This window comes from Podarcis tiliguerta (genome assembly GCF_965153285.1).
Source record: "Podarcis tiliguerta genome assembly, chromosome: 13".
Taxonomy (NCBI): Eukaryota; Metazoa; Chordata; class Lepidosauria; order Squamata; family Lacertidae; genus Podarcis; species Podarcis tiliguerta.
The window spans coordinates 15,780,588-15,799,795 of record NC_139546.1 but is presented as its reverse complement, the minus strand read 5'-3'; the positions used below and the strand labels follow the sequence as shown (position 1 = coordinate 15,799,795).

The 19,208-nt window shown below is 43.2% G+C and overlaps 2 protein-coding genes across 4 annotated transcripts; both read right to left on the bottom strand.

Annotated features, from left to right (window-relative positions):
- Positions 1-162: 162 nt before the first annotated feature.
- On the bottom strand, positions 163-6,527 carry LOC310662481 (vomeronasal type-2 receptor 26-like; the record flags this gene model as incomplete). The annotated part of the gene is made up of 5 exons (XM_083409414.1): positions 163-432; positions 969-1,823; positions 2,478-2,498; positions 4,969-5,260; positions 6,358-6,527. 5 exons carry the CDS (start codon positions 6,525-6,527, stop codon positions 163-165), a joined length of 1,608 nt encoding a protein of 535 aa, XP_083265540.1.
- Positions 6,528-8,522: 1,995 nt separating this feature from the next.
- LOC310661761 (vomeronasal type-2 receptor 26-like) lies at positions 8,523-16,612 on the bottom strand. 3 transcript variants are annotated; one of them, XM_083408165.1, is made up of 5 exons: positions 16,394-16,612; positions 13,181-14,038; positions 10,646-10,873; positions 9,751-9,877; positions 8,523-9,465 (listed from the first exon to the last, which is right to left on the bottom strand). In XM_083408165.1, exons 2-5 carry the CDS (start codon positions 14,006-14,008, stop codon positions 8,570-8,572), a joined length of 2,079 nt encoding a protein of 692 aa, XP_083264291.1. In that variant the 5' UTR covers positions 14,009-14,038; positions 16,394-16,612; the 3' UTR covers positions 8,523-8,569. The 3 variants fall into 3 exon arrangements, with proteins under 3 accessions (XP_083264291.1, XP_083264293.1, XP_083264292.1); XM_083408167.1 differs by lacking the exon at positions 16,394-16,612 and adding an exon at positions 15,129-15,408; XM_083408166.1 differs by lacking the exon at positions 10,646-10,873.
- Between the last annotated feature and the right edge of the window lie 2,596 nt (positions 16,613-19,208).

Below are 19,208 nucleotides of genomic sequence, written 5' to 3'. Positions count from 1 at the left end.
TCATCTCCAAAACTTTAAATAATTCTCTTTAGCACTGGAACAAAAGAGAATGTCCCTATATAGTTGATAACTTCACTACATTTGTGCAAGCCTGCATAAGAAGTAAGTGCAAAAGTACGGTATACAGGATCCATTTCCCAACTATGCTACAATGACATCAATTTAGGACAGTTCTAGGTTGTGATTTGCTGAAATATTCCCCACCTGTTGAAAACTCCTGTGCCACACCATTTTGTCTTCATTGATGGAAAACTCTTTTCCTGGGGGAGCATCCAAATTCATCCATCCAACCTTCATTCTGATGAAGGAGTTATTTGGGAAAGTGACCAAGTTGGTAATATCGAATCCAGCTTCTAATTCCCTGTTCTCACTAAAAGACACTTCTTCTCCCGCACTGTTGTTAAATGAGACACTCCTAAGAAATCGGTGGAGCTGCATCGAGATCGCAGGAAAAGGACAAACTTATCTTATGTTCAGCATCACCTTTTAAAGTGCCATTGCCTCTTCCAAGGCAGTAGACAAGATTTCACATAATCACAAAATAATAAAAATAGCAATAATAATGACAAATTTTGATCTATAGCTGCCCAAAAATCTAATGCTGGACACTTTGTACCGCTCACTCTGGAATATAGCTAAAACAAAGATAATGACAATGAATCTGAGATTTCGACAAGGACTAGAACCTCCAGACACTTTCTATATGATTTGGCATATACAGCAGAACCAACGTTTTCAGACCAACCCCCCACAAACCTGGCAAATCTGGAACTTTCCTTGCTGATCTGATAAAATTGGACTTAATTTGGACTTTAAAGTGCAACTACACATCCTACCTGCCTATTTTACAGTTCGGTTATTCATCTTTCAATTTTTGACTGTTGTTAAAATTGTTCTATTTGCTTTATCAACAATATAAAATGAAATAATAATTAAAAGATATACAACAACAACAAAAGAGCCATTACCTGCCAAGGCTGCAATTTCTGAAGCTGTGGTCTCCATCTTCTCACAATTCCTCTGTCTTTTGCCCTGGATCTGTACCTGGCATCATGCAGAGCATGTGCCACAACATAGACAGCATTGTAGATGCTGTAGCTGTGGCCAGTCATGCTCATCTCAAAGCCAGACGAGGGGAGGCTGTCCAGCTTCTCCTGTCCAGTGCAGGCTTCACTGAACTCAGTACTGGATTTTGAAAAGAAACAATAGAATGTCTGCAGCCAGAACTGCTGAAGAAAACCATCTTGACCTGCCATGAAAGGATTGAGGGAGCTAAGAAGGGTCTTGAATCCTTGCACCTCATTTGAGTGCACTGTGAAGCAGATGGAGCCATGAAATGGTTGCATACCCTGGCTCATTTGAAAGGCCAATGCTGAGAAATCCAGATGAGCACTCATGATCCATACCTTCTCCATAGATTTCACATTTTCCGCTTTCCCTGCCGCTAGCCATAGTTGCAAAAAACAGAAGGACTTGGCTTCTCCATAGACAACGACAGCATTGGCTTTGCTTTCCACAATAGCAAGATAGGCTTGGAGCCACTGGGGAATCATGTCATAATACTCTTCAAAATATGAGCCTTTTGGAGTTCTCTCTGAAAAGGCCAAGCAAATGCCTCTCTGAGAAAGCCGAGTTTGCAGGATTTCCATAAATTTCTCTCCACTCTCACTATCCACAGCGAGCAAGCCAACCCACGTCCATCCAAAGTGCAGAAGTAACTCAACAATCCCAGTGTACTGATGGGCTTCATTGGGCACCATCCGGTAGAAGGAACTGGATTGGCTTTGACCAGCATCCTCTGGGGCAAAGGAGCCATAAGTGAGCTAGAAGGAAATGGATACTTAATTCCCATTAATGCAGTAGAAACATTGGTTATGTGTGGATAGCAATGATGAAGGCTTCCGGGTTGAGCGCGCCTGGTAATGGCGGATTTCCTCCATCTCGGAGGGGACCGCTCTCCGAAAAGAAGGGTCTGACCGCCTACGGCGAGGTGGAGACCCGCAAAAAACCACGGTCGGAGGAGGACCGTGGACCTGGGATCCGGCTTGTGCCAGTAGCGCCTCCCTTACTCGCGGGGAGACCCAGTTACAGGCTCCGGAGTGAAGTGGGGTGAGTGGCGCAGCACTTTGGATCGATCGCTGTTTTCGGGGAGTGAAGCCGCACAGCTGCTGCCAGGAAGCGCCAACTTTTCCTGTGGACATTTGGACTAAAGAAACTTTTGTAAGTAAATGGAAATTCGATTACAAATTATTGAAATTCGGCATTAGATGGAAGGCTAAAACAGGAAGCCCACTTTCCACTCTGTAGAAAGATCAAGGCAAAAGTGAGAGAACTGGAGCCTCTAAAAAGTACGTTGCAAGGAAATAAATCTGTCACCGAAGCCTTTTAAACCCCCCCTCGGAGGCAGGGGAAGAGGGGGAGATTGTTTCGACAATTTATAGACCTGCAGAGCAGTGTATTTTGAATTTATCTCCTACCATCTCGAGCCCGGGACCGGGCTGCCAAAAAAGAAAAAGAATCTTTATAACAAGAAATAATTATTAAGAAGGAATGGATTAAGGGAGAACTGAATCTTTTTGTCCATTGTTTGTTGGAAAGGAAAAAAGGAGTTAAATGACTACTGTTACTGAAAGGTGGATGAAAAATAACCAAGAGGAATTGTAACAGGCTGTAGTGGAAAGTTACAGAAATCATTTTGGATGGCTACATTGTTACACTTTTGGATGGAAAACTTTCACACAGGCTGCAACTTTACAGACTAAATACAAGCATCTGACCTTGACAGTAAGATAACATTGAAAGAACAGACTTGGGAACATGGCAGAAAAAATAACAGCTCTGTTTGAACAATTTCAAAAGAAACTGTCTATTCTGGAATCTGGCATTTCTGATTTAAAGGAAAATGTACACAGCCTGGCTCAAGAAGGAAAAAAACTAGCAAATTTGGCTCAAGGATTGGAATCAAACCAACAAGGATGGACACCTGAGAAGAATATGGATCAAACAGAACAGGCTTTGTCTTTGCAAGAGGAACCTTTTGTGGAAAATACAGTAATAGAGCCTCAAATTGATGGACAAAAAATGGATTATGAGAGCAAAGAGTCCAAAGGACAGATTTGGAAAAGTAATGCCACATATGGACTGAGAGATACAGGTTTGATAAGATACACCTTGGAAATTGGCACTTTGAGAAAGTTTGAAGAAGTGAAATTTAGTAACTTCAAAAAGAGTGTGGAGCAAGCTTTGGACAATTCTTTGGTGTACAAGAGGAACCATAGAGTTTGTGCAAGCTTGTTTAAAAAGGTCAAAGGAGATGTCGAGGGGAATGTGGCCTGGGACATAATTTTAGGCTCGAAAGAAACTTTCCAGACAGGTCAGAAAGATGATTTAAAGGCCTCGGACATTAGACAACCTGGCTGATGGATCGAATTTATGGACTGGAAAGACTATAAAAAAATTGTAAAAAGGACTGGCAGTACCTGAAACCAGGGGGAAGAGATGGTGGGATAAGTTAGATGTCTTTTTCTCTTTAAGTAAAATTTGATACAATATGATTTTTGGGGGAAGACGGAAGGAATCTATTTGGTTCTAGGGATTAAGATAAAGAAGATGAAACATTAGGATATAAGGGTATATTATTACAGGATTTAAGACCAGAAAATATAAGGTAAATTTTCCTTTTCTATTGTTACATTTCTTTTTTCTTTTTTTAAAAAAGGGGTAAGGTAAACAAGTGGAAAAGCAGTAAAAGATGGATGGAATTTGCCGATTATATTAGAAACTAGTATACAAAGAGGGAGGTGGGAGGAAGTCATGGAAATAAGTCAAAAAAAGAAGGAATTTGAAACCTTGTATTGTTTGGGTTTTTTTGTGTTTTGCTTTTTGTGTTTTTTAGGTGTTGGGGGGCGGGGAAGAGGGTTTTTCCTTTTTTTTGTTTTTGGGTTTTTTCCTTTTTCTCAATTTTCTTCTTCTTATAATTCTATACTCTCTTTTCTTCTCTTTTTGTTTTTTGTGGATATGTTTTTATCTTGGTGTTTATGTAAATGGAAAATCCAATAAATATTATTTAAAAAAAAAAAGCAATGATGAAACCATTGTGCTTTGGACCCGCTGTCTTAGTAAGCCCTTCATGGAATGGGCAGATGAGGAGGAGTGGTGGAGAGCAGCACCCCAAGAACCTTCCAGAAAGAAGGAAGGGGGGAGAGTATGGTGTGGTGGTTTGAGATGGGTCACACCCAAGAAGGAAAAAGGACCTGGGAAGTAATAAGTGATGAAGAACCAGAGCAAGGTAGCAATGAACAAAGACAGGAGTCAGATTTCTTAGAAACAGTACAGCAGCCAAGTGACATTCTCTCTCAAGAGAGTTTGTCAGAGCCCCCTCCTTCCACAAGGTCAAGACACGCTCTGCAGAACCCAAAAGAGAATTGTTCTTAGCAGCCACCATAGGCAGCAGGAGGCGTCTGATTTCTAGGAAGAAATTGTCGGTGCAGCGTGGAGTTGCAATCTGAGCAATATCAGCTCAAGGGGGAGAGCATACTTTCACGTCTTTCTGTCTTCCTGTGGATTAAAATGAAACCATTGAAAAGCTCTCTCTGCTCCTCTGATTTCACTAGGTAGATAGCCGGTGACCTGTTGACGGCACCCCTGACAGCCCCAAATTATCCAGGTCAAATCAATTAAGGTAATGTACAAGCGACTGATGAGCCTCCATAATTCCTCCTGCTTGAAGTCTACCTGAGGCCAGCAGACCAAGCTGTTCGCATACATAGAGTAGGTGTGTACAACTGTATCTTCAAAATGTTCCATTACTATCTTCTGAAGAATATACACACGTTGGGAAATGGATGAAGACAGATGAAAGCTTTTATTGAATACAATTTGAAATTGTCAAGAGGGCTATTATGGAATGCAAAACTTTTCTCAACAGGACAGAGGAAAGAAGAATGAGTCACCATGTTTGACTCTTACCTGGGGAATCTTGTAGACACCTAAGATGGCTGCCATGTGGAGGGAAACCTCAAAGTCAAGTCCCCCAATGACGGCCATCAGATATTTCTGTTTGTCACACTGGTAGTTGGGTACGAATCTGTAGTGTGTAGAGAGCAGCTCCAAAGTGGCCCAGTAGGTCATCCTTTCACTGAAGTAACTATCAAAGATGTGGAATCCTAATGTGACATTAGGTAATAGATTGGAATTCTTGTTGATTTCCTTGACTGCAAATACCAAGGCCAGAATTTGCTGATAGTATTTTGGTACAACACTGCAATGAGAGTTGGACATCAAAGCGTTTTGCTGTGTACCATTTTTGGTCAATCTGTTTAAAGAAACGTAGGTTCCATGTCTTTCTGTGCTAGGGAGCAACAAGACAGCTTACAGGCAGATTTATTTAATCCAATAAAGAATTTGACTCAAACACACACACACCAAAAACTTCATCACACTATTCACTCAAGTGAAGCTTGAGTTCCACTTAGATTGCTAGATCCTAGTAAGCCAGGTGTCCTTCAGCTTATATTTGTGAAGTTGGTACTTCCTGCCTAAGTGCAGTACCTTACATTTGTCCCTATTCAAATTCATTTGTTAACCCAATCCTCCAATCTGTTAAAGAAATCTTGAACCCTGAGGCAATGCCTACTCGCCTTCTAGGTCATAGGTCTTATTTGCCATCCTGTAGTAAAAGCTCCAATTCATCTTGCTTGTTTCCCATTCTCTGTGCCTTTGTGTAGAGACAACTGAAACTAGGAATCATTCTCTCCAGCTGCTTCCTTCTTGCAGTTTGTTGCCCTGTTGCAGGATTCTGGAGCACCACCCCCGTTTCCCCATGAAATCCTGGAGAGCCACTGCTACTCTATGTAGACAGGCCTGAGCTAGGTAGACCAATGGTTCCTACTGGCCATTCACCCATTTCCTCTTGACATCAGAATGCTGGGCTCTCTAGATTATGACACCCATGTGACTGGTTGTGGTTATGGCTCCTCCTCTCCCTTAAGCACTGCTCTGGAAAGTGGGGTGCAGGAGCTTGGGGGTGAGAGAGAAACACACCACCCAGAACATAATGTCATATCTCACTGGAAGACTGCTCTTTCTTTGCTTCCACGCTGGATCCTAGACAATTCACATCGTTCCTACAGGCTTGACGAAAAATTTATTGTCTGTCTTGATCATTTTAGATGTTAATATTGAGGTGGTGGGGAGGGTTAAGTTTAAGATTGATGCTTTGTTTGGTGGGGGGATATTTTGCACCCCTCCCTATAAGTAATAAATCCCCATAGCGAAAATAAATAGAAAGTATTCCTGAGCCCACATGGTAACTTAGGAATTAATATGACATGGGAATTGCAAATTTGCAATACTTACAATGAATTCAGAATCTGATGGATGGATGGCCATTGTATGAAGGTTTCATAGTCAACAGAAGACACGATGTGAGAAGCAAGTGCACCAATGATAAAGTCACCTGGCTGATAGTACTTGTGAGGGATATGGAGGTGACTGATGCTCCGACTGACATTTGACAGATTCGCCATTTGAGGCAGCGAGAAGATTAACAGCATCAACATGCCATACTAGGAACAATACACTTTCCTGGACAGAGATTTCCCTGTTTACAGCTAATCAGAATTGGCATGAGAAACAGCCTCAGTACAGCAGCTTGCCTTGAATGGCACTCTCCGAATGCACCAGCTAAATTCCTAGGATCCAACTCCAGGGGAAAGCTCACTAAACGAGTCGGCAACACCTTAGCATTTGCTGGGGATGGCAGAGAGGATTTTAATTCTTTTTAGACTGGATTCCTGGAAGTCTATGAAGGTCTAATCAGAAGCAGGTTATTACCATGTAATTGATAATAACAGGGGAGAGAATAATGATCCCTTTGCCTCAGCTGGTCCATTGGAAGTAGCAGAGACAATGATCCACACAGAATAATCCCTCAGCAGCCTCCTTCAAGTGTTTTCAAGGCATTGTAATGAGGGGGGAGCAAGAACAAGCCTGTTGCCCCTTCCCCTCCATTGCATCCCTGCTGCCAGTTTCATCACCTACTGCGTTCTCAGAAGAGAGCATCTGCAGCTTGCTCTCCTTACGGTACTTTCTTACACAATCCAGAACCCTAAAAGTTGTCAATCACTCAAGAGAGTCTACACAGGTAGAGAAGGCTCCTCTCTGGGAATCAACAAGCACCGCTGACCTGCAGCAGTTAGGCCAACCAAGCCTCTCCATTGGGCTCATGGTCCAAACCACATTCACATGTCCATCAGCTGATGTTATGTGAGGCCAGGCATGGGGCAGGTAAACCCATGGGGCCAAGATGAATTCTAGCCACTGGTAGAATTTGACTGGAAAGGAACAATTGTGAGCAGACTCTGACTGACTTCAAGTCATGGCTGTGATGATGGACAGGCCCGGCTGCAGGCCTTTTTAGGGCCCCTATATATATTCACCTAAATAAGCAAAAAATTGTAGAATTGAAAGGAGCCCCCAAAGGTCATCAAGCTCGACCCCCTGGAATGCAGGGATCACAACTAAAACATCTGTGACAAGCTGGGTGGGTGACATGAGGAGGAAGGGCACATGCCCATTACATCGTCCTGACGCCCTGCCAGCCCCATGCTGCTTTGAGGGGCTGGGATGTGGGATCGGACTTGCAAAGCAGAACCGGGCTGGAATGGGTGGTGTGAGGAGCAAAACGTGCCCTGAAAAAACTGTGCCCAGGGCAATGACTGCTCTTGTGATTTCACCTAAACCCTCTTTTCTCACATGCTGCTTTGTGAAGAGGAAAGTGCATTCAAGAGCAGAGTTTGAGACATGAAGGGTATTGTGAGCTCGGCCCTGACTCTCGGATTCCAAGGATGCAGCACTAGACTTCAGACCACAGGCCTGTAAGGGAGGTCTGCTGCTTTGCGGCAAAATTTAAAACAAAACTTGAGGTAGGGAATTTCTGTCCTGGCTCTTCTGCAAGTACTCCTCCATACACACAGAGAGCTGCATGTACAAATATTCTGAACACATGGTGGATCAAAACAAAATGTTGATCTCAATTCCTTTGATTTTTTATCACGCGCTCACCATATGACTAGATATATTATAAGAATAAGATATGGTAAAATAAGGTAAAATAAAAGGGGTATGTATGTGTTGTATCTTATTGATAGCATTTTCATGTAGCTCATACAATGTCTTTATGTTGTCATAGTGACCTGACCTCATGGCTGAGGAAAAGGATTTGGAAATAGAACAAACATTTGTGAACGTCACTTCGAAATAAATCTCCTCTTGCTAATTGTTGGGTAATACAAGTATATCGTGAGTAAATATTGTGTATACAATGTATACCAGAATATTTTATTAAAACTGCAATCCCATATATATGTAGTAAACTTCCATGGATATTATTGCCAATTAATTGCAAAACTGTAGCCTGAGATCGTTTGTGAAAGGACAACAATGTTCTTGTACGATTTGTGAAGTATCAACCAGAACACAACAAACATGGGGAACCATGAAGAAAGGGAAGAAAATGGGTTGCTTGGTTGGTTGCTTTTAAATGCCCCGCCTCTAAAAAAAATCTAATTCAGTTTCTCATTAATTGCTCTCTGATGTTTAGGTCAGGCCTCAGCATAATAATGTAGCATTTGGGGGCAAAGATGGAGCCCAGTAAGCCAGCACTGGAGGCCAAAATGGAGAAGATCTCCACAGCCACCATGTGTTTTCCCTTGGAGCTCAGGTAGACCGGAACAAAGGAGATCCAAACACTACAAAACAACAACATGCTGAAGGTGATAAATTTGGCTTCATTAAAGCTGTCAGGCAGTTTCCTGGCTAAAAATGCTACAGCAAAGCTGACAATCGCCAGGAAGCCCATGTAGCCCAGGACACAGTAAAACAACGCAGCTGACCCTTCATTACATTCCAGAATAATTTCTCCCGTCACAGAGTGCTTGTCAAAATGGGGGAACGGGGGAGAGGTTCCCAGCCACACAGTGCAAATACCAGCTTGGATAAGAGTACAAGTCAACACAATGGCGCTTGCCAGTCTTTTCCCCACCCATTTCCTCATTCTGGATCCTGGTTTGGTGGCCATGAATGCCAGAACAACGGTAATGGTTTTGGCCAACACACAAGAAACAGTCACTGTGAAAACGACACCAAAAGCCATTTGTCGGACAAGGCAGCTCACTCTTTCTGGAGGGCTGAGGAAGATGAGGGGGCAGAGAAAGCAAAGGAGGAGAGACATAAGGAGAACGTAGGTCAGATCTCGATTGTTGGCCCTGACGAGGGGTGTGTCTTGATGCTTAGCAAAGATTACTAGGACCAAAAGTGTGAGCAGAAAGAAAAGGAGAGAGAGAAATGCTATGCACATCCCAAGTGGTTCTCCAAAAGTCAGGAAGCTGATTGTCTTTGGAATGCATTGTGTCTGGTCCTTGTTTGGGTAGTGATCTTCTGAGCATCCAATACAGTCATTCATGTCTGAGGTAAAAAAGAAAAGATTAGATGCAGACTCATCATGTCTTAAAGAGCAACTACAAATTCCTCCAATACGGACCTCTTAGGATGATATTGGAAATATCTTAGTTACTTCCCAACAAACCAGATACAATGCAATGTGTTTGAACCCCAAGCCAACTAGCATGTGTAGCTACTGGTGCCTCTTACCAGCTTCATCTGGGATGTCAACTGTGGAGATATTTGAATCAGGATGGCCTGGCCACTGTAGTGTGTGAGGGGGGGAGGGGGGAGAGTTGTGTCTCTTACCCTTCTGGGAAGCAATCCTTCCTTGGGGACATGGAGCACAATCATAGCAGCAGAATTTCTCCCCCTCCTTCTTTTTCTTTCTGGATCCAGGAGGGCAACTTGGGCTACACACAGAATGGGGTGGAACCTGCCCGTTGGAATAAGCATGGGAACAGTTTAGCACATCTAGCTGTATAGGATCTTTGCTTCCCATTATCTCAGCTACAATTAGGAACACATGACATTCCAAGCATTCTCAGTATTGTATGCGCAGTGGGATTTTAGTATTGACTAAGAGGTGCAAATGATCTCCTTAGAACCAATTCAGGGTGAAAAATGCCACTATCCACAATTGAGGGGTGGGGAGGTGCTTAAAATGGCTTTCTTTTGAGCCTCCTCAAATTGAGGGGTGGGTGAATATTCACCAGCCCTGCACCCAATGTCCAGAGACATCCTTGGTGTACTTGTCCCCCCTCTGATCTTCCTGTGCTGAGTGGGGGGGGGGTGTAAGGAGCAGTCTAACACACATGTCTGAACATACTTAGAAGCCTCTCTGGGATTTGGAACAATGTGTTATTATCACATTTCCCAACTGAAAAGTGGCTTTAGCTGACTCCTTTTAAAAGCTTTCTTCATATCTTCCTGCCAAAGACAAGGAGCAATCAGGGGTGTAGTATGAAGACCTAGAAAACATGCAAATTTCTCATTATGATTTGATCAAAACAATGCTGAACCCAAACGGGTAACAGGTCCTAACCTTCTATTAAAAGAAAACAAAAGCAAAATAAGGAGTCCATGTTCCACATGTGCTTCAAGATATGTACCACACTTTGATAGGAACACACTTGACTCATGATCTGCAATGCAATAATATTTTGTTTACCCACATCTCATGAACATTGCTATCATTCCTCACCTGGAGAAAACTTTTATGCCACACCATTTTGTCCTCATGAATGGAAAATTGCTTTCCTGGGGGAGCCTCCAGATCTATCCTCCCAACCTTGATTCTCACATAGGAGTTATTTGGGAAAGTGACCAAGTTCGTAATATCAAATCCTGTTTCTAATTCCCTGTTTTCACCAAAAGATACTTTTTCTCCAGCACTGTTGTTAAATGAGACACTCCTAAGAAAGGGGTAAAGCTGCATTGAAAGGGAAACAAAGGAGCAATGAATTAAAGCCCGAATGTCACTCCTTACTGAACTTACTTTGCGGCAGAGTCTGCCTGTAAATGTCAGGGATTTTAAAGCTCAGACTAGAGCTTTAAATCTTTTGAAGGGTGGTTTCTAGACCTTTTAAATAAGCTAAAGCACATAGTTCCCTGCTGAACAAGAAACAATGACAAGGGCTGAAGCCACAGGGTGGAAGCTTTTGATTACAGATGCAGTAGCCCCCAAAAGTCTCAATAACATCTTGCCATTCCACTCTGAACCGTCTTGCACAACAAATTCATCATCAAAGGCACTGAATTCATTGTTGCCCACTTCACTACAAGAAACACTGGTGGCTAAAACTTTCTGCTTCCTCCCCTCTCCCTGGTGGGAAGAACCACAGAGCAATTGGAGAAGCCACTGGAATTGCCGGCTTGGTGGGACTTTTCCAGCTAACCAATAAGTGTCTTAAAGGCCCCCAATAGCAACGTAAAGGGATGAGAGCTTGTAAAAGGGAAAGAGCAATGGAGGACCTCACTCCCCCAGCCCCTAAACTGTGAGATGAAAGCATCCAAAATGCTAAGGAAAGGTTTAATACTCACAAGGGCTAGAGGACTCTGTGATGTCCTGTGCGAGACATCATTATTTCAGTTGGTACAATTATGGCAGTTATGAACAGTCTTAATAGAGCAGCAGTTATGTTCTGTTATGCTGCTTCCTGTCTCAGAGTTAGTCAGTCTGTAGCAGTTTTTGTCTTAGGTTCAAATCTATGTCAGATGTATTGGTAACATAAGGAACACCTGCCTGTCTGGTATATTTAATCTAACCCGTGCAAGTACACTGAGTAAAAGTTATTCTCTATTTAAAATATAAAAGAGAGTCCATTGCATAGTTTTTATAGGAGGGGAAAGGGAGCTACTTAAAGGGTCAAACAACCCAAGCTCTCTTCCACACAACTCCGTAAATAGGAACTAGTGTTTAATTCCCATGTAAACGATCAAAGATTGGCAAAGCATGTTCTTCTTCATAGAGAGCACATGTTGCTGTGGGGTCTGACAGGCCAGCCCTCTGTTGCTGGGCGAGATCCTTTAGATGGCCATTGGCAGTGAATGGGCTGTTTGGGTTACTGGGGAAATTTTGATGTTGCCAAGTTGTGGGATGGACCAAAGGTTTTATATACAGGGCACGCAGCATTGAGCGTTCTCTTTCGCTGCATGCACCGGATCACCCGCCCACCCTCCCTTACTTAGGGCTCTTGCGTTTGACCTTGCTATTCCTGTCATGGGGTTGTCTGCTTTTGGGGCAGGGGCCTGGTAGGAATTTTGTCCATTTGGCTGATTGGCTGGTGCCATTTGGTTTTTGCCCACTGCATAGCAAATCGTCACAACTTGTAAGTTGTGGTTAGGCATTGGTTAAAAATTGGTTGGTGGAGGGGTAAGGGTTGGCTGTGCCTGCCCCTCCAATGCAGCTGCTGCTGCAAGGGAATTCCTTTAAAGGAATCCAGGGTCTTACCATGCTTTCGTCCGAATCCCTGGCATGGGGCTTGGGCTATGCAAGGCCCTGGGAGCATGCGGGAAAGGTGAGGGTATGGTGCCCAGCTCCATTTTCTCCCCAATATTGTTAATAATAATAATAATAACTTATTATTTATACCCCGCCCATCTGGCTGGGTTTCCCCAGCCACTCTGGGCAGCTTCCAAAAGAGTATTAAAATACTGTGATACATCAAACATTAAAAGCTTCCCTAAACAGGGCTGCCTTCAGATGTCTTCTAAAAGTCTGGTAGTTGTTGTTCTCTTTGTTTACCCTTACTGGCTTTCACTGGAAACTGGAAGTCAGTTCTGCCCCTGGGTGGGGACAGATAGTCGTAACCAATGCCTAAGCAACCACCCACATTTATGTATTTTAATAAAGTTGTGGCCAAAAATATGCCAAACGCCTTAAACAAAAATTCCGTGTGAATTGTGATCCCTAACCACTGCTCCTGCTAGCTAGGGATCATGGGAGTTCTAGGCCAAAAACATCTGGAGGGCCGAGGTTGAGGAAGCCTGACTTACAGTCAGTTCCAATATATTGCCTCTTGGAAAAACCATCAAATTTATTTCTCAAATTCTCTATAGGGAAAATGAACAGGAGCCACACTTGAGTGTTAATTGCACAGAAGGAAGGAAATAATAATAGAAGAAATTGAAGTTGAATGAGAGAAATGCTGTATGGTTATCTATACTAATTTTCAGGGCACTGTTGCACATACCCCTGGACATCATGATCCTGCCCATGTCAAATGGTAACCAGTACCTGCCAAGCTTGCAATTTTGGTAGCTCCTGCATCTCTCCTTCCATCGCTGCCCTCTGCTTGTACCTGTGCAACAATGTGTTATGTAAAGCATGTGCCATGGCATAGACAGCATTATAGACACTGTAGCTGTGGGCAGTCATGCTCATCTCAAAATCAGATGAAGGGAGCTCCTCCAGCTTCTCCTCTCCAGTGCAGCTTCCATTGGGCTTCTCCTCCATGTTGGAGTTTGGAAATAAACAGCGAAAAACCAGGGTCCAGAACTGCTTGAGAAAACCATCTCCATTTTCCTCAAAGGGGTTTAGGAGCTGAAGAAAGGCTCTGAATCTTTGCACCTCATTGGAATGAACTGTAAAGGAGATGGAACCTTGGAAGAGTTGCATATCGCATCTTGTTGGATAAGTGATTCCTATGAAATCGAGCTGAGCAGTCAGAATCCACACTTTCCTCATAGGTGTCCCAGCCACATTTCCCCCTTCCCATTGTGCTAACATGTCTTGCAAGACAAGTATGGATACAGAATTCCCGCAGAAAATAACAGCAGTGGCTTTGCTCGTCACAATCACTTGATTCACTTGGAGATACAGTAAATGAACGTTATTATACTCATAACTAGCTTGGGAAGTTCTCTCTAAGAAGGCTAAGCAAATATGTTTACTGGAAAGCAGAGGTTGCAGCATCTGCATACACTTCTCTCCACTCTCATTATTGCCCGCAAGTAATCCTACCCACGTCCATGAAAAGTGGAGAAGTAACTCAACAATCCCAGTGTACTGATGGTCATCGTTGGGCACCATCCGGTAGAAGGAAGTGGGTTGGCTTTGATCCATGTTCGCTGGAGCAAAGGAGCCATAACTGAGCTGAAAGGAAAGGAAGAAATATAAATTGGTTCATGAATGTAGTAGAAGGAACTCATATGTGGTTTCTGTTCTGTCAAAAAGAGTGGGAGAGAAAACTGCATTTCCCGAGATAGGAACCAGGAGAGGCTGTGTTGCAACCTCCAAGAAAGAGTCATAGACACTGGATTGTAGAAGGATGAGTAACCTCACACCCAGGGCCTTATGCTGCCCTCGGGATACTCTACAGAGGATGTCCCCAGGACACATGTCTCATCCTGTGTCACACAGTTCATATACTTGGCTAGTATGTGTCTCTGAACAGTAATACTGCCTCTTGCTTGCCTGGATAGAGAGAGGCTGATTTGGAAACATCTGACGTTTCCATGGCTGAACTGCAGCCTACAGAACTAGAGTCATGTGTCTTGTCTCAACCACCACTGATCTGTGACCCCTATCAGAACGGCCTGATATGGTTGTTCACTTGGTACAATGGTAGGGACGGCCCTGGCGGAGGCTATTCTCTCTTTCCTCCTCATGGAAGGTGTAAAAGGTGACATCAGAGACAACCTTATGGTCACAGCAACCCATTTATTGCTCACCAGGCACCAATCATGTTTTCTTTCAGATACAAGGTGAACTTAGAAAAAAAATTTATTTTAGCTATTTATATTTTTTTATATCTAAATCCTTTAAATATAGAAATCCTTCTAAAGTTAAAATTAAAATTAAATTACGTGTTTAAAACCCAATGCTATTTTTCAAGAAAAAGAGGTGCTGGAGCTCACCATGAACTTCTCTCTTGTTCTCATAGAATGGCATTGGTGCCCAACTGAGAGGTGCCTGCACTGAGCTATGGCGAACACTGGGTGAACACTGGTTAAAGGTAAAGGGTGAAGGGACCCCTGACCATTAGGTCCAGTCATGACCAACTCTGGGGTTGCGGCGCTCATCTCGCTTTATTGGCTGAGGGAGCCGGCGTATAGCTTCTGGGTCATGTCACCAGCAGGACTAAGCCGCTTCTGGCGAACCAGAGCAGCGCACGGAAACTCCGAACACTGGTTAGGAAACATAATAATAAGTGAGCTGCGAAATGCCCAAATCAGTATTTTACCTGGGGAATCTTGTAGACACCCAATATGGTTGCCATGTAGAGGGATGTTCCAAAGTCAAGTCCCCCAATGACAGCCATCAGATTTTTTTCAATTCCGCACCTGTAGTTGGGTACATATCTGGGATGCATGGAAATAAGGTCCAGAATGGCCCGGTAGGTCATCCTATTATTGGTGTAACTGTCATAGATGTGGAATCCCAAGGTGATATTAGGCAAGATCGTGGGGTTCTCATTGATCTCCTTGACCGCAAACACCAAAGCCAGAATATGCTGATAGTTCTTAGGCATAATACTGCAATGGATAATTTTATGATGTATAACTGAGAGATACGCAAGCCATTGGAAAATTGCTCCTAGGCTATCATGTTGCTGCTGCTCCAATACTATCTACTGCTTAGGATGTCCCCCCCCCCCCCTTTACTCCTTAAGAGCTTTGTATCATCTTAGCAGAGAACTCTTTTGTTGGTTCAGATCCATTTGAAAATGAGGAGGGAGAGGTAGGATAGTAATCAATATTTCTAGATCCGTGAAACATTTTCAACTTGACATATTTTCAACTTGGGGTGCCATGTGAGTTTGTCATACCCTGGCTTGGATGAGAACAAATGGGGCTCTTAAATCCCCACTTCAAAGAGGACACCACTGACAACAAAAATGGTACAAAGCAATTAATACAAAATAACTGTATGATGGAGAGCATATGAATATTAACTATAGAGTAATCAGAAAGAAAAGACTGGCAGTTTGATATACTACTATTTCCTCCTTATTAACTGCTCCTTGCTGTTCAGATGAGCTTTTAAGATTCCTCACCAGAAACTCTTCTCAGGCTTGGTTTAATATTTAGACCAGGGAAGGGTTCACAGCTTTTCTCTAACATCCTACCCCTTGGTAACCTATTCCTAACATCCTAACATCCTACCCCTTGGTAACCTATTCCTATTCTGTAGTGTGGCTGCTCTTACAAGAGTATCTACTGAATTGGCCGCCACTCTTTACCTCATCAGAGCTATGCATAATTTGTTTACATTTGTTAGATTCCTCACCCAAAACTCTTCTCAGGATTGGTTTAATGTTCAGACCAGAGAAGGGCACCTTACTTTATCTCTAACATGCACCCTTACCTCTGAAATCAGGATGGTGCTGTGGAGAGCATAGAAACAGGTGGAATTTCTATTTCTCTCCCCATACCTCACCATAACACACTCTGGGGTCAAAGCAAGCCTCTCTCAAGAACTCAAAGTGAAACCAGAGAGCTGTTTTACCACTTGCACTTTGGGGAGTATCCCGTCACCTCCCCCATCCCCTATATCTCCCCTCCTGCCTGGTGGTGGGTACTGGAAGCTTTCAACTGTTGGATGTTGATTACTTCTCCGAGGGTGCTTCCAGGTTGCCAATGTTTTGGGTTGTGATTCTAACACCTATGAGGAAATTCAGCGCAAAGTGTGGGACAATGCAAGCTTCACACATTATTTAAACTCCACACAAACAAATCATAATGAGTGCTCATTAAAAAGCCAACACTGTCTAATATGGATGAATGCTAAATAAACAAGTCATCTGATAGTGACTCTGGTGTTTGCACCTGTTTGGGGACTCTGCTTCTCTTACTTCTTTGGCTCTTCAGTGCATTCAGAAGCCCCTCATTTCAAGAAGGGCTTCCACAGCGGAAGCTCAGATTTCCAAGTAAGACTAAACCTTTGCTCCTCTAATGAAGCACTGCCTGGAAGAGAATTGTGAAGAGGAGGGAGGAAATGGGGGAACAGAACTGATCAGCAAGTCCAAGCTATCTCATCTTACTAGCAGTTTCAGATCACCATTTCCCTTCCTCTAAGCTAACTCCTCAGTTAAGCACCTAACTCTTATTCCTACCTCTGACGGGGGGGGGGGGGATCCTACCGAAATTTATGTTTAGCATTGGGGAATCAGAATCAAATGATTCCTTGATGTGTACTTGATTACTACTTACAAGAAAGTACCGACTTGATGGGTGATAAGGATTTCTCTGAAGTCTTCTTTAGCAAAAGAGCCAAAGATATGAGAAGCAAGTCCACCAATTATAAAGTCACCAGGCTGATAGACTTCATGTGGAATGCTGAGCGAATGATTGGTGGTGCAATGTTGGTTATGTTTGCACATCACACGTGGCAGAAAGGAGAGAATGGACACAATAATCAGCCGCATACTGAGGCCAATGTTCCTTCTAGTCACACACCTTTACTTCCATCGAGAACATGCCTGTTAGCTTCAGAACCAACCTCACTAGAATATTTTGCCCTCACACAAATGCCATGTCATTCCACCAATCCACAGATTAAAAGACTGTCTTACAACTCCAAGTGAAAAATAAAAATCCTGCCTCTTCCTCTGCCCTCCCCATTGTTTGAAATGGCAGGAAGGGATTCTTTAATACTAGTCTTTGACTAGTATTCTCTCGAAATCTATGAGGACCTTATCCAAAGGAGATTCAATGATGACAAGTGTGATAATTACCAAAGAGATAATAACTAAGTGCGGTTATTGCCGGGAAGATCGGAAGAATGGAGAAAAACATGTTTTGTGATGTTTCATGAAAAGCCATCTCTGTCACCCCCTTGCCCCGCATCCATTCAAGTTCACACATATGTCTTTATGGTGCCATAGTGGCCTCCCTCCGACCATCCTCAAAGTTTCATGGCTGAGCAAAGGTTTAGGAAATAGAACAAACAGTTGTGAACTTCACTTCTCGGTAAATCTCCCCTTGCCAAGTTTTAGGTAGCACACTGTGTTGTCCGCAAATATCTGTGTGCAAGAATGTCAAGATGCATTTGGGACTATCTTACAGTATTTCGAAGTACTGAAACACATTTTTGTATAGCCATTGACTTGGCTTTTTTGTGCTATTACATCGTATTGGTTGGGGCCCTTTTAGCAAGGATATGAACACATGTCTTCTTGTTCTAAGTGCAATATTCTAACCACTGCACCACATGGGCACAAAGCTAAACTTGATATTTGCATTAGCAATGTCCATTCCATGGTATATATCGCTGTTGGAGCCAGGCAAGGTGCAAAGGGGATCTCTGCAGGCGGTGCCTATTTCGCTCCCCTCCCCGATTGTGTGCCTTGGGCAACAGACCCCAGACCCCCCCACCCACCATGCTACGCCACTGTCTAGTGGGTCTCTGGCTGAGCTGGGAGATCCCTGCTGCAGCCAAGCTATGCTAGTGTAACTCTCTCATCATCAGCTCAGCTACAGATATGCCAGCAAATTTTCCCCATCCTTCCTCAGCCAGAACCCAGCCAGTGAGCCATGTCTAATAATTTTTAAGCCAGTATAAAACCTGGAAAGGGGGCATTCCAAGAGCAGGCCCAGGAATAGAAGCAGAGTACAGTGGTACCTCGGGTTAAGTACTTAATTCGTTCCAGAGGTCTGTTCTTAACCTGAAACTGTTCTTCACCTGAAGCACCACTTCAGCTAATGGGGCCTCCTGCTGCTGCCGTGCCGCCGGAGAACGATTTCTGTTCTCATTTTGAAGCAAAGTTCTTAACCCGAGGTAATATTTCTGGGTACGTGGAGTCTGTCACCTGAAGCCTATGTAACCTGAAGCGTATATAACCCGAGGTACCACTGTAGAGGGAGATAGGCTAAATAAGTAAATAAATGTCCTCTCCGTTTCATCATGTAACTTGGCAAAGCGGAGTAAGTTAAGCTGTCGAATAGGATGTTATAACTCCCACAATACTTTAGAGGTTGGTTCTCTTTTGCCAGGTTAGGCCTGCTCAGGCCACAATAGTGCTGCTGCTGCTGAATTGGGCTTGCATCTAGTATAAACTGGTATATAGTATAAACTAGTATATCTTATGCTGGACTTGCTTTACACCATCATCTTTTGTATGTGGTTGCTTCCTTTGCATACTAGAATATTTTATTAAAACTGTAATCCTATTTACACATAGTGAATTTCTTTAATTTCAATGGAGATGATTCTCAAGTAATTGTAAGACTACAACCTGAGCTGTTCTGTGATAGGAAATGAATGTTCTGGTACCATTTCTGAAGTATCATCCATTAAGCAACAGACCTGGAACGCCACCAAA

Bases quoted from the DNA above. Each gene is read 5' to 3' on its own strand.
- LOC310661761 (XM_083408167.1), bottom strand. From the start codon at position 15,290: ATGACCTACCGGGCCATTCTGGACCTTATTTCCATGCATCCCAGATAT. The intron at 9,878-10,645 runs GTGAGGAATGAT...TCCAACGGGCAG, and splicing joins GGCATAAAAGTTTTCTCCAG to GTTCCACCCCATTCTGTGTG. The intron at 9,466-9,750 runs GTAAGAGACACA...TTTTTACCTCAG, and splicing joins AAGGATTGCTTCCCAGAAGG to ACATGAATGACTGTATTGGA.